Source organism: Penicillium hispanicum (genome assembly GCF_028827665.1).
Source record: "Penicillium hispanicum strain IBT 35686 chromosome Unknown utg000004l_segment0_segment0, whole genome shotgun sequence".
In the NCBI taxonomy this organism is placed as follows: domain Eukaryota; kingdom Fungi; phylum Ascomycota; class Eurotiomycetes; order Eurotiales; family Aspergillaceae; genus Penicillium; species Penicillium hispanicum.
The window spans coordinates 571,225-591,913 of record NW_026623196.1 but is presented as its reverse complement, the minus strand read 5'-3'; the positions used below and the strand labels follow the sequence as shown (position 1 = coordinate 591,913).

At 53.6% G+C, this 20,689-nt stretch overlaps 8 protein-coding genes across 8 annotated transcripts; 3 read left to right on the top strand and 5 right to left on the bottom strand.

The window, feature by feature from the left end:
• Window positions 1–745: 745 nt before the first annotated feature.
• On the bottom strand, window positions 746–1,719 carry N7459_003968 (uncharacterized protein; the record flags this gene model as incomplete). The annotated part of the gene is made up of 2 exons (XM_056943152.1): window positions 746–1,516; window positions 1,600–1,719. The coding sequence occupies 2 exons, from the start codon at window positions 1,717–1,719 to the stop codon at window positions 746–748; spliced, it is 891 nt and encodes a 296-aa protein (XP_056800035.1).
• A 180-nt stretch (window positions 1,720–1,899) lies between these two features.
• N7459_003967 (putative fructosamine-3-kinase) lies at window positions 1,900–3,023 on the bottom strand (the record flags this gene model as incomplete). Its single annotated transcript, XM_056943151.1, has 2 exons — window positions 1,900–2,002; window positions 2,071–3,023. 2 exons carry the CDS (start codon window positions 3,021–3,023, stop codon window positions 1,900–1,902), a joined length of 1,056 nt encoding a protein of 351 aa, XP_056800034.1.
• Window positions 3,024–3,563: 540 nt separating this feature from the next.
• Window positions 3,564–6,686, bottom strand: N7459_003966 (armadillo repeat protein; the record flags this gene model as incomplete). Its single annotated transcript, XM_056943150.1, has 3 exons — window positions 3,564–4,553; window positions 4,618–6,320; window positions 6,383–6,686. 3 exons carry the CDS (start codon window positions 6,684–6,686, stop codon window positions 3,564–3,566), a joined length of 2,997 nt encoding a protein of 998 aa, XP_056800033.1.
• A 1,507-nt stretch (window positions 6,687–8,193) lies between these two features.
• phoB (regulatory cyclin phoB) lies at window positions 8,194–9,306 on the top strand (the record flags this gene model as incomplete). The annotated part of the gene is made up of 1 exon (XM_056943149.1): window positions 8,194–9,306. The coding sequence occupies one exon, from the start codon at window positions 8,194–8,196 to the stop codon at window positions 9,304–9,306; it is 1,113 nt and encodes a 370-aa protein (XP_056800032.1).
• Window positions 9,307–10,045: 739 nt separating this feature from the next.
• N7459_003964 (GMC family oxidoreductase) lies at window positions 10,046–11,703 on the bottom strand (the record flags this gene model as incomplete). Its single annotated transcript, XM_056943148.1, has 2 exons — window positions 10,046–11,473; window positions 11,527–11,703. The coding sequence occupies 2 exons, from the start codon at window positions 11,701–11,703 to the stop codon at window positions 10,046–10,048; spliced, it is 1,605 nt and encodes a 534-aa protein (XP_056800031.1).
• Window positions 11,704–12,559: 856 nt separating this feature from the next.
• N7459_003963 (serine hydrolase domain-containing protein) lies at window positions 12,560–13,780 on the top strand (the record flags this gene model as incomplete). The annotated part of the gene is made up of 1 exon (XM_056943147.1): window positions 12,560–13,780. One exon carries the CDS (start codon window positions 12,560–12,562, stop codon window positions 13,778–13,780), a length of 1,221 nt encoding a protein of 406 aa, XP_056800030.1.
• Window positions 13,781–14,407: 627 nt separating this feature from the next.
• Window positions 14,408–16,264, top strand: N7459_003962 (putative tRNA-specific adenosine-34 deaminase subunit Tad3; the record flags this gene model as incomplete). The annotated part of the gene is made up of 3 exons (XM_056943146.1): window positions 14,408–14,504; window positions 14,562–14,613; window positions 14,677–16,264. The coding sequence occupies 3 exons, from the start codon at window positions 14,408–14,410 to the stop codon at window positions 16,262–16,264; spliced, it is 1,737 nt and encodes a 578-aa protein (XP_056800029.1).
• A 1,194-nt stretch (window positions 16,265–17,458) lies between these two features.
• Window positions 17,459–20,121, bottom strand: N7459_003961 (mRNA-binding ubiquitin-specific protease UBP3; the record flags this gene model as incomplete). Its single annotated transcript, XM_056943145.1, has 2 exons — window positions 17,459–19,525; window positions 19,588–20,121. 2 exons carry the CDS (start codon window positions 20,119–20,121, stop codon window positions 17,459–17,461), a joined length of 2,601 nt encoding a protein of 866 aa, XP_056800028.1.
• Window positions 20,122–20,689: the final 568 nt, after the last annotated feature.

The window sequence follows — 20,689 nt, the reverse complement described above, 5'->3', positions numbered from 1 at the left end:
CTTTTTCAGCGTGTCTTCGATTTTGCATGCTGTGAACAGAGCCGCAGCCGCAGCATCCTGCACAGATATCAGACAAAGGTCTCGAGATTGGAACAGAGACTACAAACCATGAAATTGTATTCATTGTCTGGATGGACTAATCGAAACCGGTGATAATACATCACTGCGGTATTAAAGGTCCGAACGGGACTGGAAATTTGAGTCAGTATTTGCATTTTCTGGAGGAATTTCTTCTCTGGGGTGGGTCAGATCGGGTTCATACAGGTGGAGGACTTTCCGCACATTGTCAATCCATGAGACTCCCTGCAGACGTAATGACTCCTCACGCATGGGGTTCACCCCCATCGCATGAATACAGTCCTGGATCGTCTGCTCGAAGATATAGGGTTTGGCCACCTGGATGAATGACGGGTGGATGGCTGGGGGCTCCGGCGCGCTCATTTCAGAGTCTGAGCCGGTATGGGTCCGCTCATCCCTTGATTCTGGTGTCATATTTGCAGCCAAGGATAGAGCGAGAGTGACCCAAGACACATCGAGGGTTGACCCTGTGAGTTGGAGGTCGTGGGATTGAGACCGATTTGATCTTGGATACTCACGTGACATACCGGGAGCTTGTTGATCCGAAGTGTACGGGTTGCCCAGAAGAGGAATCTAAGAATGGTGCAACTGATCGAATTGAATGTGATAGCGGCGACAAAGTGAAAGAGAGAGGAAGCAAGAATGAAAAGCCATTGGTAAATATTCTTCAAGGAACACCTTGTCCCTTCCGAGTAGCCTTGGCCAGCTCGCTCTGCGCAACATTGTCTGCGTACCGCTTGTAGATAGGCAGATAATGTTCCCGTTCACTTAGCGTCTCCCTCACACTCTGTCTTTTCTCCACCGCAGCCAACCACTTCCTCCATCGAGCCCAAACGGCCTCATCAGAGCCGCCAGCTCCTTCAGCAGGGATGCCCAACCCGCCGTGCTTAAACTCATCGAACACCCACAGTCGTACTGCCCAAGGGGCCAGCACAAGGTCCAACAGTCCTAGCTCCGAACCAAGGAAGAACGGTCCTTCGCTATGCATCTCCTTCGTCCAGGCTTTAAGATGGCTCAAGAATTCCTGGCGAGCTTTGTCCAGCCCCGCATCTGCTTCGGCATTTCCCGCACCGTCTGCGGGCTGGTGCTGTAGAAATCGATGGAAAGACGGAATAATCCGCGAAGTCACATAGTCAATCCAGATACGCGCCCGGGCGCGCTCGTATGGATCCCGTGGGAGGAACGGGCGATGCTCTGGGTAAGCTTCCTCGAGGTACTCTAGAATCACCGTGGACTCGTAGAGCGGCTTCGCATGCTGTTCAGTCGGACAAGAAAGGGTCGGGACTAGACCGCGAGGGTTGAGCGAGAGCAGTGAGGCGGGCTTGTTGTACGGGTTGACCTCGATGTACTCATATGGGACTTGCTTCTCCTCGAGGGCGAGCCAGACGCGCTGAACTAGATAGGATGAGCCTTGCTGCGTATAATTGAGTAAGAGTAGCTAGTGGCATACCAAATCTGCGATAAGTCAGAACTCAGGTGTAGACCGAGTGCATGGCAGGGGGGGGGGGGGGGGGGAAATACATACGGGCAGAACCACGCCGCAAACAACTTCAGCGGCTGATCCGTTTGGTGTTTGTCCACCAACGCCTTTGCGGGCCCGGTGGCTTCGGGGTAAAGGTCAGCATCAGGGTGCGCTGGCATTGCGATCTATAGTGGGAGGGCTGCTGTTTGAAATACGGAGCAGAAAATAAATCGGAAGAGGTAGTTATCAGTCCAGGCTCTTCACGGTGACATCATTTGATTAGAAATAACTAACTAGTTAACTATCTGTCAGTGGGCCTTGTTCTCTCCATAGCAGATTGGCCGTCTATAAACAATTATCTAGTCATCTTTTCCATACTTTCGAATCAATTTCTGCATGATCGAAACCGCACCCGAACGATAGCCCCCGCCAAAAATAGCGTGATGGTTCAAGTGGTGGTATCTAAACGAGCTGAATTAGATCACCATAATGGCCATCCCAGATGCTTCAGGAAACAAGTCAACACTTACAGTTCATACAATCGCACCCGATCGTCATACTCCTCCACGGGCTCTGTCTTCGACACCACGCGATGGTACTGATCGAAGAAGCGCGCTCCAAATCCACCAAACATATGCATGATCCCCAACTCAAACTCGTTGTGCGCATAGCATGCAGACGGGTCATACACCACATCGCCAGCTTTCTCGTCGCGTCCAGTACCCACGATCCGCCCACGATCGGCGTTCCCACTCCACAAATCCCCATGCACCACGACCGGCACGATCCCTTCGCCCTCGCCGCGCGAGTTGTAGCCCAGATGACCATCGCCCAGCAGTCGCGGCACGACCTTCTCGGCCGTCTTCTCCACAAGCTCCCGTAGTCCCGTATCGCGACCATTGCGCTTCTCCGACGTAGCCAGGATCGTCAGCAGCCGCTCGTTGGCGTAGAAGTCCGCCCAGCTGTCACAGAACCGATTGGGTTGCTTCGTATCCCCACAGAACGTCGGCACAGGGAACCCGAAACGCCGTCGGCCGGTCTCTGGGTCCGCCGGCGCAGGCGTGGTGTGCAACTTGCCCAGCCGGTACGCCAGACTCGAGGGGTTCGTTTCGTCGTCGCTGCTGCGGCCCATTGCGCCGCCGAGATCTAGGAACTCCGTCGCGAGGAAGAAGTTTTTGGATCGCGGGCTGTCCTCGTCGAGGGGACCCCACGCCAGTGCGCGTGGGCAGAACCCCGGCACTGAGCCTGCGATCGCGTTTAGGGACTCGTATTCGCCGCGGAACATCTCTTGGGCGGCTTGGCCGTCTGCGGAGGTTTTGACAAAGTAGCGTCGTTCTTCTTCTGGTCCATTGTCGGTGGGCACTGTTGCGCGAATTGTGCCTGTGCTGGTAAAGCCTGATCCTAAGCCAGAGGTGGAGAGACTGACTTTGGATAGGTCGGTGAGGGAGAGGGCGCGGAGAATGGCTGGTGGTACGGGTGCCATTGCGCCTGGCTGGTCTATGGGTCGGTAAAATGCTGTGCGATGAAGGATTGACAGAGGCAATGTATTTTGATCTTGAAATGGATTCTTACCTTGGGGGATGCGAGTAACTAACTAGTGACCGGCTTCAAACCTATGACGTTGTTTCCCCACACGTTAACTAACCAACTAGTTAACTAGTTAACTAACTAGTTTCCTATGTACATAGTTAACTGTCACAGCATCAATAATAAGGTCTGGTTGAGGCCGAGTCCTGCAATTCTTTTTTTTTTCTCGCTTCAGGGTTAGACTTTATTACGATACAGTCAATGAGACCTGTCGTTCAGAAGATAGAGAGGTGTAAAAAATGGAAATCTTCGTAGTCGAGACGCCCAAGGCTTCTGCCATATACAAGGAGTCGGTCTACTTAGGCCCAATCGCTTGGAACAATCATCATGCCTCACATAATCTAACAGATTTTGATTTGTACCCAGACATGAGATATGCACATTCAACTCCAAAGCGTCCATATCCAGTCCTTCTCACAGTCAGTAACGAACACGTCTAGGCCGAAACGAGCGAGTTCAACAGGTGGACCGCCGTCTTCGTGCGCTCTTTGATATCCAGATCAGAGTCATTTTGCAGGCTGGCCAGTCGGTCAGTGAACCCAAGGGCCTTGAGCCGCGTGGCTCGTTCTCGGCATCCCTCGCGATCACTTTGGTCCTCTTCATAGATAAGGTTGATCACTACCCAGACACAGTTGGCCCGCACTTCTCGGTGCGAATGATTGAAGTAGTTAGTCAGTGACCGTAAGAGATCACGGTGTGACACAAGAGGTTGCCGGTGACGTGGGAGACCTGCAGCAATGTGAATGATGAGTGCGCTAACGGAGATCAAAATCTCCACAGGCACGTGCAGTGACCGACTCGAAGATTCTCGGCGATGGGGGAGTTGAATGGTGCGAGGACGGAGGTTGTCGGCAAGCGCGTCCAGCAGCTCATCTTGACCAATCTCCTTGAAGATGTAGTCAATCATCTCAGGTGCACCCGACCCGCAGATGATGTTGCGTAGCAGATCGAATGTTTGTTCTTGGACGGCAATGTCATCTTGTCGTGACTGCGTGGATTGCTCTAGATTCCCGTGCAGTACTAACCTGCGTTGACGCCGGGCATCGGGCAGAAACATGTCCAGGCTCATCTTCGATGGTGGCATGGTGTCACTCATCTTGAAGTCCTCAGTCGTTTCAGTTACATCCTCCATGGGGTTGAGAATGTCGACTTGCTCGCCTGCCGAGTTAACTCGGCCCATAGCAATCCCGGAACTCTGGTCCGTCTGGTCTTCTAGCCCTCGTCGGGCCAAGGCCTGGACGGGATCTTGGCTGATGACCTGCCGTATCCATGCCGGACCCAGAAATTCCACGATTTTCATCTTGGTGTCATTTGGGGTGTTGTAGACCACATGTTTGAGAGCCCACAATGACTCAATCCGTAATTTGGTGTTGGATGAGTGAGCATGCTCGCACAGAATAGGAATTATATCACCAGAGATAATCGCCTGTGATGATAAATGTTAGGACATTTGCCTTGAAAGTGGAACAAAATGCAGCGCGCCCACTTACCTCCTTCATGGGGCTGAAATCCAATGCCAGATTGCAGATTGCTGCAGTGGCTGCAATTTGCACTTCCAGATCACGGTGCTTGATGAGAACGAACAGCGGCGCAGCTACACCCGCATCAATGAGGCTGGTCCGCAGGACGCTGACGGATCTTGTCAACATGCGAGCTGCGCCACAAGCAGCCAGAATTGTCGGGGTCGGGTTACCGTCCGCTGCTGTGTTCTTAGGCATAGACGCGGTATCTGCCGGCGCATCACTAGGTCGTGGTTTAAGCGAGTCAATTATATAGGGGACCACGCCATTCTCACACACCAGCTTACGATACTCATCCTTGAATGGCACAAGCGCTGCAAGGGCCTTGAGGATACTCTCCCGATACCGCATGATGTGACATAAGGTAGGAGAATATCCGGGAGGCCCAAGTCGACATTCTGATGGTAATGATTCGGGATCCCGAGCTGGACTATCTTCCTCTGCGTGCCACATTGGACGCAACGTCTCCGACACAGGATTATAGGTCTCTTTGAGAAGCTGTGACAGCCGTTTGAGCGCATTTCCGTCAACCGCGTGTCTTTGTAATTCCTGATCATCCATCACCAAATTAGCCAAAACAGCAGGCGCCTCTTCTTTTAGGCGTTGTGTTGGTGTGATGAGCCCATCGTTGCTAGCCCCAGGCTCATTGGGTAATTCAAAGTCCTTTTCGAGCATTCGAATGAGAATCGGGACCAAGAGGTAGCCGAACATGGGGACCCTGTGTTTCTTTGCAAGCCCCAAGCGGAAGAGCACCGTGACTAGGCGAGCAGCCATCAACCGCACCATGCCCGCCTCGGAACGGAGAATACAAAGAAGCCATGGGACAATGGAGTTCTCATCCTCCTCCGAAGTAGGAGTCTCGGCCAGCGAAAACGGAGTTGGGAAAGAGTGACTGTTGCGGCGTTGGGAGCCAGCATTCCCCAGGGGTGGGAAATTGGGTGAGCTCGAAGATGACTTTACATGGGCCAACGGAAAGGAAGGGAGGAGGTTATCAACAGGGTTTGCACCAAAGTGGCGGGGAACTGCCGACCCTGAAAGATATGCCATCCCCCAAGGACCTCTCTTAACGTCGGACGGGGCAAACCCAGGGACCTGTCGGGGAAAGACGGTCGTAATCCCCGGGGAAGACAAGAAATGTTCCGCCCTCCATTTAGAGTGTTCAATGATCACTGTCACCGCGCGAAGGATTGGTGCCAGCCGCGCCGACGCTGGAGCCGGAGCTGGAAGGTCCCCCAGCGCGCCTGGCTCCTGCAGATGATCTTCCGCGCCGGGAAGAACGAAGCCCTGGGCCACAACGAACGAAGCAACCTTGACCGCAAGGGCGTCTAGCACTCCACACTCCGCCAGTGCTGTCTTGTGGACTTCCTCCGTACATAGCTTTCCAATCAGGGTAGCCCCCAATTCGATACAAGCTGTGCTTCGTGAGGAATCATGGTCTTGCGCAATAATTCGCCTCAATGCAGCGATAGGTTCCGAGGCAAACACAAGATCTGGCAGGCGAGTGTCTCTGGGCCATTGATCTTGGCTCTGGAGAGGTAGCCTATCTGCAATGGTGTTGAATAGGCGGAGAATAGGCAGACAGAATGATTGCGGGCAGTCTGGAGAAGAAAGTATGGCAAGGAGGGTTGAGAGGACGTTGCTGGCGAAGATCGGGGCAAGAAAGGTTGGGCCACCTGCCTCAGGCTCAATTAATTTCTCGATCCCGATACTTATTCTCTCTGCCCGGCACACATACCTTGCGCCAAGCTGCCGACGATCAGGATCGCCTGGAGGCCAACCTCAGCTTCCTCGGAGCCTTGGCAGGAACCGGTTTGGTTCAGGGCGGACCTGTTGGGTTCCGTCGAGCCAGCTTTCGCCGGCCGCTGGGATGTGAGCACCTGCACTAGCGCGGGAATGACACCGCCGACGACATAGGCTTCTTTGCGTTGGTCATGGCCGATGAGCTCATTCTTGATTGATCGGAGAGCGGCCAGCTGCGTGGAGACCGACTCCGCGGTTTGTAGCTGCAGCAGAGTCGGCGGTGCGGCCGCTCGCGTCATCGTCCGAGTACCACCGCCTCCCGAGGGGGCAAGTCGACCAGAAAACCACTCGCCTAGACAATCGGTGGAAAGTTGCCAAGTAGACGGTTGTGCCAAAGCGATGTCGCGCAGGGTGCGTCGATGGGGATGGCAGGGCCCGGCGTGTTGGACTCTGGTGGAAAGGAACTTGGCCGGATTCAGCCAGTCGGGCGGGGCAGAGTCGCGTGTACAGCGGGTGTTTGTGAGTTGAATCCCGCATTCGCGGCCTGTTTCGATCGGGATGGGACGCCTCGCAAACAGTCCCCGGTTGACTTCCTGCTGTCGGTTTTTTAGCCGGCCGCGTGAACCTTCCGCAGCTTTGACGTCTCCGACTCCGCACCGAGGATGACTGGGAGGTTACGTAAGAGGTGATGTGGGTGCCTGGGTGATGCCTGAATCATGCGACTCCTCCTGCACCATGTACTTCCAGGTAGATTGACATATGTAAGTCAGGTTTGTCCGAGCAGTCGGGTTGGCAGAGATCCATAAGAATATGATTTCTATTCGTGGTTGCTATACTTGTTCTATTTTACCGGTAGGTGGTGTGGTATTCAGGAATCATTAGGTAGGATCTTATCTTGCCTTCTCTTCTCCTCGTCAACATTGTTACAGCATGTCTGGGCCCAACCAGATGCTATGTCAAAGGTTCGACATCCAGGTCCGAATACCTAGGTACATAATAATGGCATGCGAACAAAAGGTCGGGAAAGCCCTATCAATCATTATCGTTGTCGTCGGGTACTAATGCTCAGGCATCTACATCTAAGCCCTAATCAAATGGCAGGACCCGTGGAGTGTGCATTTGGCTACGGCACCAGCACCCATAGTCCGGAGTCCGGCGCACTTTGCAAGCAATAGTCGCGCATAGTAGCGCCAGAAGTATATATATGTAGTAGTCCCTTCTGGCGCTTCGATCCCACCGAGAAAGACTAGTGATCTGACAGGTGGTAAATCAAGGACGGCATTACAAGCCTACAGTCACTCGCCTGATCCTCCCTGTACTGTCACAATCTGTCACAGAGGGGACCGGAAGCTGGCCGACGCCCGTCTTAGCCAGTCAGCGGCCACAATGGGCGCTCGCAGTGGGCCGACGCCCTGCAGACTTGGTCCTCATTTTTAGCGCGGCCATGGCCAGATTACAGTACATACACATCCCCCCCGGGATTCGTTGTAATTAATTACCTCATGGGCAAGCAGGATCTTCATGCCGGCTTTCTCTCCTCCCCCTCTTCCCTCCTCCTCTCTCTCCCCCATCATTCAATGGGATCTTGCACTGCTCCACGTTCCTGGTCGAACGTCCCCAGATTCGAATCTCACCCCGGTCTGGCTCCTCCACCCCTCGCCGATCGCGAGGATGAGACCGTGCTCCTGCGCCATCCAAGTTCCGCAGCGTCAGCGCCTCGTTGACTCGTGCGCCCACGTGGTGCCAGTGAGCACTCCGAGCGGTCCATCGGCTTTGGATTGCTGCATTCTTCACTCCCACTAAGCCATGTTGGCTTCCTCTCCTTCTCCCTCCACCGCCGCTCTGCGCTCCCCTCGCCCCCAAGGAGCTGCCTCGATTCCCCATTATGACCCCGGGGGTGGTGGTTCTGCTCCACAATTCAATAGTCCCCGTTCTTCGCGCTTGGCCATTGAGGAGCTCCGTTCGGCCTTGAATCGGCATACCGTTGATCCCTCCTCCCCTCAATCACCCACAGGTTCTCTTCGTCGACGCACATCCCCATCCACAACGGTGCCCGTTGACACCCTAGCCCCCAGTGCGGCCTCGGCCTCCTCTTCGGAAGGCTCATCAGCCACTCCTCCTACTGCCGCTGTCCCCACGGCCACTTTTCCTGCTCCAGTAAAACCCCCCCTCGCTCCGCCGCAGCCGACTTCCTCTTCCTCGATGCCCGCCCCTGACAGTTCGGGGTCCAACAAGCGCAACAGCCAAAGTGACCACCATCCGCCCGATGCGACACCGGCGAGCCTGGAGTCGGAGGCGTCGCAGTCCAAGCGACTGCGCTCCTCCAGGTCGGAGGTCAGGACCTTGCCCACGCAATACGAGTCGGCCAATCCGCGTGATCTGGTAGTGCTGATTTCCAGCATGCTCATGGAGCTGATTCGGTTCAATGACAAAATACCCTTGCATCAGGGGCGCCTAACCCGCTTCCACTCGCGATCTCCGCCCCGAATTTCCGTCCAGGATTACCTGCAGCGGCTCACGACTCACGCCACCCTCTCGCCCCCAATCCTCCTCAGCATGGTCTACTACATTGACCGTCTCTGCGCATTGTATCCCGCATTCACCGTCTCCAGTCTGACGATTCACCGTTTCCTCATCGCGAGCGCCACGGTGGCCAGTAAAGGGCTCAGTGACAGCTTTTGGACCAATAAGACGTATGCACGAGTTGGGGGTATCAGCATGACCGAGTTGGCCATGCTAGAACTGGAGTTCTTGTTCCGAGTCCAATGGCGGATCGTGCCCCAGCCAGAGGTCTTGGTCGATTATTATCAAAGCCTGGTAGAACGGTGCGATGGCTTCGAGATCGAGCGCACCGATGCCAACAGCAGCGTTGCCACCCCCGCCACCAACGCTTCTTCGGTCCAAGAAGTTTCAGGCTAATTGGAGGAGAGCGCGCGCCATACTCCAGCCACAGCGCTCCTTCTGCCGCTTTTCTTCATGTTGGATCTCGGGCTGGTCTCGAGTTTCTGTTTGAATGAACTGGTCATATTGATTGGTGCTATTGCCTCTCGCCGATCCATCCTTTGCCTCGCGGGCGTGATTCTTAGTCAGCCATTTATTTTGCACCAAAGGGGGGCGTTGTCCTCCAGACGGCTAACCCGCCGTGCTTGTGATTCATTCGGACGCACGCATTCACCTGTCGCGGCATCATAGAGCACTCTTGTCTTAACATAAACTACGGGGGGGGCGGGGAATCTGTCTTACGTTTTCAGCGTTCTATTTACGGCAGACTTGTCCGGCATTTAATGTCTTGATGGGATGATGAGGTGCTATCTACGATGAAATACCATACAGATTCCACACTATTGCTCTACGTTTTGTTCGACCGCTTCATCCGATGAACTGACGGGTTCCGTGATCGAGGTTGGCTCACAAACCCATGTCTTGAACAAACGGCCATTGAAATCCGAGGATCTCAGAGGACAGTACCATTGAGGCACAAGTAGAAGACTTTGAAAACGGGCTTTGAAGTACCTGGCGTAAGCCTGTCCCCGTCGCACGGCGCACACGATTACGCAAGGCCGAGTCATACAACATGCTCGTACACCCGAGTAGTGACATGGTATAACCATATTCTTCATGGAGTCAGAAACCAAGGTAGAGTGTCATCCTAGATTCTCTAAGATGCAATAAGATCCGCAGCCTTCTCCGCCAGAGTATAGATACAATATTGATAATGAGCCGCAACGGGTGTTGGAAGCACACTAGCATCCACAACCCTCAGTCCATCCACCCCGTACAGACGCAGCTCACTATCCACGGCCTTGCCCATCGCGCAGCTCCCTCCAGGATGGAAGAAGGTATTCGCCACCCGCCGGATACGAGCATCGATTTCTTCATCTGAAGATGCCGTGGTGAGCGGAGGGTAGTTATCGGGCGGAATCTCGGCCTCGACCACATCCTTCAGCGCTGCGGATTCTTGGAAGACGTGCAATGCCTGTCTCACGCCGGCTCGCATGGCTGCGCGATCGACCTCGGTCGCGTAGTAGTTCGGGTCGATACGGGGTGCGGCGCTCGGGTCGGCTGAGGCCAAGGTGATGCTGCCGCGCGAGGTTGGGAGCATTCCGAGCACGGGGGTGGAGATGTGCAGCCCGTCGAAGGGGACGTTCATGTCGGCGTGCACGGCGCCGGCAGGGGCATACACGTTCAGCGTCTCTGTGAAGCAGTTCCTGTCGTCTAGCAGGTATTGCACGTCCGCACTAGAGGGCTCGTGGCCATCTTTGATCAAGGCGTCCTTGATGAGCTTCTTGTCCACGCCCCCAAAGACTATCCAGTCTGCGGGCAGGCCCAGCCCAAACGCGGGATTGCTGCCGATGGCACTTAAGGGCAGGTCATATTGTCCTTGCGTGAGCTTCCAGATCAGAGCCACTGCCGGGTGGTCGTGGAAGTTGCGTCCGACTTCCGGGGCATTGACCAGCTGCTCGATATCTTGTTCTTGGAGGTGCTCTTTTGGTCCGATTCCTGAGAGCAGCAGAAGCTTGGGGCTGTTGTAGGCCCCACAGGACACAATCACTTCTTTGCGCGCCTGGAAATAGCGGCCATCCATCAGCTGGATCCCACTGGCGACCTTCTTGCCATTCCCATCGGCCTTGTCGCTGTCCGAGACCAGGATGCGAGATGTGAGGGCCTCGGTCAGCACATCAACGCTATCGAGATTGTAAATCTTATGAGCGAATTGGCGCTTGCCCTGGTTCCAGCTCTTCACTAGCTCCGTAATACCTCGTGGATCACCCTGGTTTGGACGAGGATTATAGTGCATATCGGTGCTGCTCTCCCACGCCGTCCGCAGGACATCACGAAGCGGGTACTTGCGGTTCGGATGGCTTGTAGTCACTGAATCTGTTTTGATCACGCCTCCATTGCTATTTTCGACTTTTTCAAAGTATCCGAGAAGCTGGTCATAACTCCATCTGTCGTCTCCCACCAGCTTAGCCCACCGGTCGTAGTCAATCTTTGGGCCTCGGAGCCAGGTAGCATAGTTGATTGAAGAGCCTCCTCCAAGAGCCTTGGCAGCAGCCTGGTAGCAGGCTCGGTTGTCGAGATGAGGCTGTGGAACCGATAGCAAGTCCCAGTCAAGCTCAGTGTGATGGATTCCAAAACATGCAAGCGGTACGCTGGTGAGAGGATGGTCAATGGGGTCTTTGCCGGCTTCGACCAAACCAAGAGAATGGACGCTGCTGGGACTTTCTCTCGTAGGCGGGATGCAACTACACACCCTGCGATGCCACCGCCAACAATGATGTAGTCGTAAGATGTTTTATGGCTGGCTTCGTTCATGCTGGAAAGATCTCAAGGTGACTGGGGGAGTTCATGACTGATGGAGGCAGAAATGACTTGATCCCAGACACAAAAGGGACGGAAACGGGGGCGATGGAGGAGAAACTTCCAAGTGCAAATAATGACGTGTGATGATTGTCCATTCCCGTAGTTAGCATATGCTCACTATGAATGGCGTGGATTCCTAGTCACTCAGTACTTCCTTGGTCGATAAGGTCTATATCCATACTAGGTGGAGTCGCTTTTACACCAGTAAACTCAGTCTTGGAGGATATGTTTCAGCGTGGTTTCTGATGGGTCATTGGAGCTAGACTGCGAAGAAATTACCTAAATAGGCAGGGCCATATTCTACCTCACCTGCAGGTGCTCCATGAACCAGGTCCATCATGATATCTGTGGCAAGTCTTAAAAAAATGCAGGTCTTTATTTGTAGCTGAAGTTCTGATGATTAAATAATTTTAGCAGTAACTAGAATAAGAAAGGGATATCATAATTATAAAATTTTCTACGAGACCCTGTTAAATATACATCGATGAACTACCTAGGTAGCTAGTTGAATAACTCAGGTGACTATATAGGCTAGCTATGACTTATTATAGTAATATGCGAAATGTCCCTTCAGAGAATGCATTCAGAAAGACAAAATACCTTTTGCCAAATGCGAACAGCTAGTATCGTATATATAGTCCGACGAATACGAGATCGAGAAATTGCGGTCCGTTGGGGCCGGGCGGGGGCCGGATGGGCGACGGGCGGAAATCATGTCGAGGTGGGATGTAGCTGTCGATCATCTTCCTTTCAGGCATCTGAATCGCCTGAAGCCGCGTGAATATCCCTTCGGTCGTACGCTGCCACCATGGCGGGAGACATCGAGACTAGCTTCCAGGCCGCCATAGACGCCGGCACGATCAACGGCGCCGTGGTCTGTGCCAGCGACGCCCAGGGGCAGTTCGTATACAATGAGGCTTTCGGCGAGCGGACTTTGCTGTCGGGCGAGAAGCGACCCCAGCAGCTAGACGACGTGTTATTTCTCGCCTCGGCTACCAAGCTGGTCACCACCATCGCCGCCTTGCAATGCGTCGATGATGGCCTGCTGACCCTAGACGGCGATGTATCGTCCATCGCACCCGAGCTCGCTGCCAAACAGGTTATCACCGGTTTTTCGGATGACGGCGAAACCCCTCTACTCGAACCACCGACTCGTCCGATCACGCTTGAGATGCTGCTTTCGAATAGTTCTGGCGTCAGCTACCACTTCTTAACCCCACTCGTCGCTCGATGGCGTGAGAAGTTCTCACCTCCGGGAGAAGATGACCATCGAACGGTCGAGGAGCTGTTCACCTATCCGCTCAGCTTCCAGCCTGGCACGAGCTGGATGTATGGTCCAGGCTTCGATTGGGCTGGCCGTATCGTTGAGCGAGTGACGGGTCGCACGCTAGGAGAGCATATGCAGCAACGCATCTTCGACCCGCTTGGCATTACTTCTGGCCAGTTTTATCCCGTCACTCGCGAGGATCTCCGGGCTCGCCTTGTCGACTTGAACCCGCAGGACCCCGACGGTCTCGGCCGTGCCGTGGTCGGCGGCGGCGGGGATATGAACAAGCGCGGCCGCGGCGATTTCGGTGGTCATGGCCTGTTCTTGCCTGGAATCGACTATGTGAAGGTGCTACGTTCGCTGCTGGCTAACGATGGGAAGCTGCTCAAACCAGCCACCGCCGACAACATGTTCCAGCATCACCTCAACCCTCAGGCAACCGCAGGGCACCAGGCCGCTCTTTGCAGTCCTGCGGGTGTCTTTTTCCGTGTGGGCACCCACCCCGAGATGAAAGTGGGCTTTGGACTCGGTGGTCTTCTTACTCGTCAAGATGTGGACGGCTGGTACGGCGAGGGTACATTGACATGGGGTGGCGGTCTGACTCTGGCCTGGTTTATCGATCGCAAGAATGACCTGTGCGGTGTTGGCGCAGTCCAGGCTGCGCTTCCAGTCGACGGCAAGACGGTGACCGCACTGAAACAAACCTTCCGAGAGGATATCTACCGCAAACACGCTGCATGGAAAGAGAATAGCTCGAAATAAAGGAGGAATAATACAACGAAGGTCTCGTTGCTGATTGCTTGGATGTATCTGTCGACCTGGGTATAAAAGAAGGTTCCTCTCAACTCTGTCTCTCGAAATGCATATAGTATTCTTTCAATTCCTCAATCCAAGTACTAAGACTTGTTCCCAGTCTCCACAGGTGCTCTGTTTCCATTCAAGCTTATTCGAAGAGCCCCATCGCCCTAAAGATCTACCCCCTACAAAGTTAGAGGCTAAAGCAAGCGGAAAACCGTCCCTTTTGGTAAGGGAAAAATCCGCTCTATAGACGATAAAATTACGTTGAGAAATCCTCTGGTGCTAGTCTAAGTATTCTTTCAAAGTATGTATACATGATTCCAACGAGTTCTACTACTAGATTTTGTAGTTTCCTATCCTGGAATTTAGGGCATAGGGTGCGGGGTCTAGGGCATCGGCGAATCGGAAATACTCAACTTTCATGCGTCACTGCCGCGACTTCAGGTCTCAGCTCTTCCGATTTTGGTTGTTCCATTGCTGGCTCAGTCATGAAGTAGAGCTGTTACTCAGACATCCCCTGATTTGGTCGCCTTCCCCATCCAGCCCACTCCATTGGTGAAGAGCCTCTGCCCTCATTCATAATCCAACGGGATGGATATCAAAAAGGCAATTGACGGGCTCCAGCCTTTGCGTGGAGAAATAATTCCCATCCGAACAGTCCAAGAGACACGACCACCAGAGGAATTCGGTATGTTCCTTCGTCGGGGATTCCTCTCATGCGACAATAGCTAACCCGGCAATGTAGGAGACGCCTATGTCGCGGAAGTCAACATCAAAGCCGCGTCCAAGTTGATCAAGTGGGTTCAAGTATCCCCTCAATTTATTGGAGACATATTGCTGATTACCCCCTGTCTTTGCAGAATTCTCGACTCAGCCTTCCCTCGTCCACCCTCTCTCCCGTTGTCTCATCTACGACGGTTCGCCAAACGAGAAACACTCCCCGCATCCCTGCAAGCAGCAGTTGAAAGTGGAGGATCGCCTCCCGTAACCCCGGCACAGTCCATCTTTGTCGTGATACCTCCTCCCTTGCCCGATGTTGATGAACTACAGTCTTTGCTCGCGCCCTTTGTCCCGGATGCGTCCGGATCTGCCACCCCATCGGCCAGCCAATCTACGTCTGACGTCTCCCTAGAGGCCTCCATGTCTGGTCAATTACCCCCAAAAATTCGTCTCATTACTATCAAAGTCCCCATTTACCCACCGTTCAACCCTAGCCAAGCAGAGAAATGGTCCAACACCCTTTGGCCGGTAGTATTCAACCCCGCCGCGCCGCGATCCACCGTCGCTCCACCCCCTCAGATTCTCAGTCGTGCTCAGGAAACCATTCAGCCCCGTGCAGGTTACTATCTCTCCCTTGCACGAAAAGTTGCCGAGGAAGCAGAGCAGTCGGGCCGCGGTCGCGGTGTCGGCGCGGTAGTCGTTGACCCAGCTATCGAAGCGGATATAGAGGCCGCTGCAGAGGAGAATGGCCAGTCCAGTATGGAACGGTGGATGGATGCCGTTCTCGCAGTGGGTGGTGACGCGAGATATGGACGTGGTGAAGCTGGTGGTCCTTCCCAGTTGGAACTACATCGCGGTGTGATTCCCAACCCGGCCAGCATGACGTTCAATGCAGATATTGAGGGTGGACCCGATCTCCATGCTTTGATGCGCGCAGTTGAACTTGTTGCTCGTCGTCGGCGAGAGGATGCTATGGACGGGACGGAGATGGCTGCCATCCCAAAACCGATGGCTGTACTGAACACCGACCCACAGTTGTCAACGCAGCTCAGTCCTCTCGAATCATACTTCCTTTATGAAGCCGACACCCTGGCCAATGCTTCTTCCGCTGCCCGTCGACTTTCACCTTCCTCTCCAAAGAAACGGAAGCACGAAGAACCAAACCCGGAATCCCGCACTGTCTCTCTGGAAAGTGATAACGACTTATCGAGCCAGTCTGATACCACCCCTCCCTTTCCTGCTCCGCCTCTGTCGATTGCCACTCAAGGGGAACCCTCAATTCCTCAATCATTGTACGAACCTTCTCAGCCCGAATCCGCAGCTACACTTGCCCCGCCTAATAATTCTCGGATTCGGCCGCGATCTCAGGGTGGATACCTCTGCACAGACCTAGATATTTACATCTCTCACGAACCATGCTTATGCTGCTCCATGGGGATGCTTCTCTCTCGCTTCCGGGCCGTGATCTTCCCGCGCTCGGGGAGAATGAAGAGCGGCGGCCTTGCATCGGAACCAATCGTTGCACCTATTACAGATGATCACCGTCGCCATGATCGTGCGGATGGGGATGACGCAGCCAAGGACCCAACTTCTACAGACGAGAAGCGCTTGTATTACGGACTGCACTGGAGGAAGGAGCTCAACTGGCGAGCCTTGGGCTTCGAGTTCGTGGAAGATGAGGGCGAAGCTACGGAGAACGGCAGCCCACGCGTGGACTTCCATGCTTGAATGGAAATGTCTACATGCTCTGTCGATTTACTATTGTCGACATCGACAGTGGAGCTACCGAGTATGTATCGATATGCATAGGTCTTGAAATATAGATCTCCTTTGAAATTTTTTTGGGGCTTCTGTAAAGACATGCTTTTCCGAGGCACTCCATCCTCCTGCCCTTCTTCTCTTCTTCCACCTTATCGCATCAGCTCAATCTTCAATCCCCGTAGCCAGAACCGCACCCCGAGCCATATCCGCAAATTGCAGCACACACTTCCCTCTTCACACAACACTGCTCCTAGTCAAAGAATGACCAATAGCATATTCGCTATCCACTCCTTCGATTCCATCAGACTTGGCAACCACAACAACGCCGCCACCGCCACACCTCCCCTCAACTTCCGCAGTCTATGGGAGAAAATACAGACAAGGAAATTCATGACGTCGTCACAGATCCCCTATCCACGGCACACTTCAAATAGCGCAGCAAAACACATTCGCAAAAAGGAAAAGAACAGACCAGACCAGAAAATGAAATCGCAATTGCAATCACTGCTTCCTCTCTGTACCCGGTACGAACACCCAATGTGACCAGGAATGTATCCAAGAGAACAACTGGAAAAGGGGTATAGACCGGATTCGACATTCCATAAGATACAACCCGGAAAAATGGTAGCAGAAATAAGAACTAGCCTGGCTCGAACGATGAGGTGAGAGGCAATGGGCCCTGGGCATCACGGGCGAGAACCCAGGGCATTGCCATGGGATAACAAGAGAACAATAGACTTTGAAGGTCGAAGAATTTCAATTGCCCGTCTTTGGTTGAACAGGACACGATGGACCTTGAGCGCAGAAAGAAATGCCGCTCGGCTCTCTTGTCCAAGATGCCAATCAACGCGTACATGTGCATGGGTGGGCCGTGAAACACAGGAGTAGATCCAAGTTGCCAAATTTGAAACGCGGTATGTACTACCGATCAAAGCAGGGCAGCTTGAGCCTTGCGTGTGCAAGACAAAATGCATGGAATCAATGGAGTAGCACATATCTCGCTTTGCGCCATTGAGAAACAGGGTGTGGGTATGATGCTGCCGAAACGAAAGATATCCATAAAGAGGAGAACGTGATGGGTCTCATTCTGAGGCCCGAATGTAGTTTGTCTGTAAAGCATAAGGTGAGAAGCAGACCCACTCATTTAATGCAAGGGTAGGCTCATGCCATGCGCTGATAGAACAGTAGATATGCGACTCGGTTGTCCCGACTGCCATACTTGCCAAGGGGAGTTCGCACTCCCGACGAGGGTCCTGAAGATGGAGTGATGCCGTTGACTGACTTTTTGCCCGAGTGTGCCCCAGAGCTAGTGCCGTTCACTTGGCGCCAACCTTTCTCGCTTTCCGCCGATTCCATCTCATCTTGATCAATGTGATCGAAGATGTTGGCACGAGGATTCTTGTCTTGCTTATGCTGTTCAAGGGCTGCAGCTAGCACGTTCGGGTCTTCCTCGCCGCCGGCTTCCGCCACATCTTCACTACGGACGCGTCGAATAACGGTATCGTCCATGCGAATCCATTCGCGGCCATCTTGCCGCCGCACATCAACAGTATAGTGACCACCACTTGCGTTTTTTCCGTGGTGATATATCACTCCCGTGAGACGGTACTTCGGAAGGCCACCCTGAGCCGCTAAAGTATTGCGTCGGTGGGCAGGAAAGACCTCTCGTGGGATTTCCAAGTCAAGTGGGTATCCAACCTTCTTCCAAATCTTTTGGGTTGCCCCGGTTACATTGTCAAATTGGAAACGTTTCAAATGGAGAATGAGAACAGGGGGTAGCGTTTCAATGAAGATCTGTTTGGTGGCGGTGACATTAGGGCCGCGCGAGGAGTTAAAATCGCCTTGGATGCTCTCAGGCTTGGTCAATCCCTTGAGAGCGTCGATGATGTTTTGGACATCGGGTGATCCGATGTCGAGTTGGAGGGGTTGGTATGGCTCCATGGTGACAGAGGTTTTGTTTCCCGGCACCTTGAACTCCGACCGTAACTTGCCCCCGAAGATTTTAGTGACAGGTGATTCAGTAGAAATGGCGCCAGAGGACTGTGTCACTGCAGCCTTTTGCTTATGGCCAACCTCCAGCCACCCGTCCCCAGATGATCCATCAATAGCCCCATAATCGCCGACATTCTGTATCTGGCGGGATTTGGAAAGATGCTTCGCTGCCCTATCACATTCTTCATGCAGTTCTTCAAGAAGGAACCCTAGGAATTCTTGAGCGTCCTGCTGATGACCACGGCGCATGTCTCTGAAGCGCGGCAATTGCCGAATCATCTCGTAAACAAATTCAGGGACAAAAGCCTCGCCATATTGCTCGAGTTCATTGGGCTTCAAGCGCAACTTCAACTGTTCTTCTGAGGTTGCAGCGTCAATGACGCGAAATTCCCGCATGAACATGATCATAGCGTCGATCAATGGGACATCGCTGTGGAAACTGTGTGCTGCCCGGCGGCCAACGTAATCAAGGAATTGATGAAATGGAACACACGAGACCAGAATCTGCAAGACAGAATTCATGTAGCACATGTTTCCAGTGTTGACCAAACCCCTGGGTTCAAGGAAAGCAATCTTATCGCTATACTGGGTGACATCTTCACCAAGACTGCTCAAAACATCTGCGAGAGACTCGCTCTTTTGAGCGATCATGGGGCTTGATTCTGTGGGAGCAGAGGCACCGCTAGGCTTAGCTGCAGCCTTGGAGCGGAGTAGCTCTGCCCAAGACTTGGGTGCAGCAGGCGCATGCACAGGGGAAGATGGCTGCGTCGATGTTCCGGCGGCAAGATTCGATTGGGAATCGGCCTCAGTGGCATTGGTAGTGGCGACATTTGACTTCGGAGTTTCTGAGGTTGCACTGGAGGTGTCTTTGGTCTGACGACGCGGAGTACCGGGAACGTTGGGCACCACAGGAACAACAGGAGCGAGTGGAATAGCGGGCTTTGTTGCCTTCTGCTGGGCCTGTGATCTAGCAGTGGAAGATGGGGTTGTAGGTTGAGTAGAATCCGCCTCCGACTGAGGAATAGAGGTGGTCGGGGTTTGGGGTTCAGATGAAAGTTGGGGTGTTACATCTGCGGGCCTAGACACTTCACGTTCGAGTTCACCTTTTCTGGGCCCGATGATCCATCGTCCATCTTTCTTCGGAAATTCGACAAAGGATTTCAAAACCCGCCTCTTGTGGTGTAGGCATGGAACTCTGGCGGGGAAAGGGGACTCAGGAACCGAAAGCCAGGGGACCTACACCAATCGTCAGAATATACTTCAACGCAGTTTAATCAGTTTGATTCATCATCACCTACCGGTGCATGAAAAGCAGGTTGGGGCTCTGGGATGACCTTAGGTTCCCATTGTGGTGGAGGAGAAGCGACAGGATAATGCTGAGGCGGCTGAGCAGGAAGTACAGAGTGATCGTGCATTTCAGGCTGAAGATGAGGCGCAGGCATGGGCGCAGGAATAGGCGCCGGAATAGATGGCGACATAGTCGGCTGTAGCGGGGTCGAGGTCCGAGGTTGCATAGGCAAGGAGTGTGGCGGCAGATGGTTGGGTGCCATGATAGGCTGTGAGTGAGGATAAGAGGACACAATCATCGGTCCATAAGGCGGCTGGAAAGGACGTGGCGGAAGCTGCATATGGCCGTATGGTGGGTACCAAGGAGGAAATTGCTGCGGTGCATACGCAGGTGGCATATGGCCATTCATGTGCGGAGGATATCCCATATACGGTGGGGAGCGCATATTGGGAGGGCCAGGGTTGTAAGGAAAATCTTGCTGCCTTCGAGACGGAGGCATAGGAGGTGGCTGCCCATGGGGCATCGCCGGCAGGTGGTGATTCATCTTGACCGGGCTCCAGAGTGAAGTTGCCTTGACGGTTCAAGCACGCGTTGCCTCAACGGGAGCCATGCGAGGGAAAGCACAATGAGGCAAAATCTGAAGCATCAGACTCAACTATGCAGCCATTTCGACCTCCTCCAGAGGTCAAGGAGAGATTCTTTAGGGTGGAGGGATGTGGCGGAATTCAAATAAGTTCAAGAGCTGGAGCAGGAGATTTGAGGATTAACCACAATGCGCCGGAAAGATAATAGACAAAGGGCGAAATACCTAGACAGTCACATCAAAGAGAAAGGGATGAAAGCTAAAGCCCAGCAGTTATCACGGCCCAGGTAGTGAATTCAAAGGAGGCAGGTAAGAGATGGTCCCTCATTCACTTCTTCGGAAGCGAAGAAGCTCAGTGCAGACCTCCAGGGCTACGAATCTCAGAGCTGAATCAGCCCGGATGAGTCATCATGCACGTGCTGGCGATGTCATGCCCTCCGCCCCTCCTCGACCTCTAGCAACGCCCGTAGCGGGCCATTCCTGGACGCTTTTGCTATTCTTAGATGGCCTTTCGAGGCTCCCTCTATTC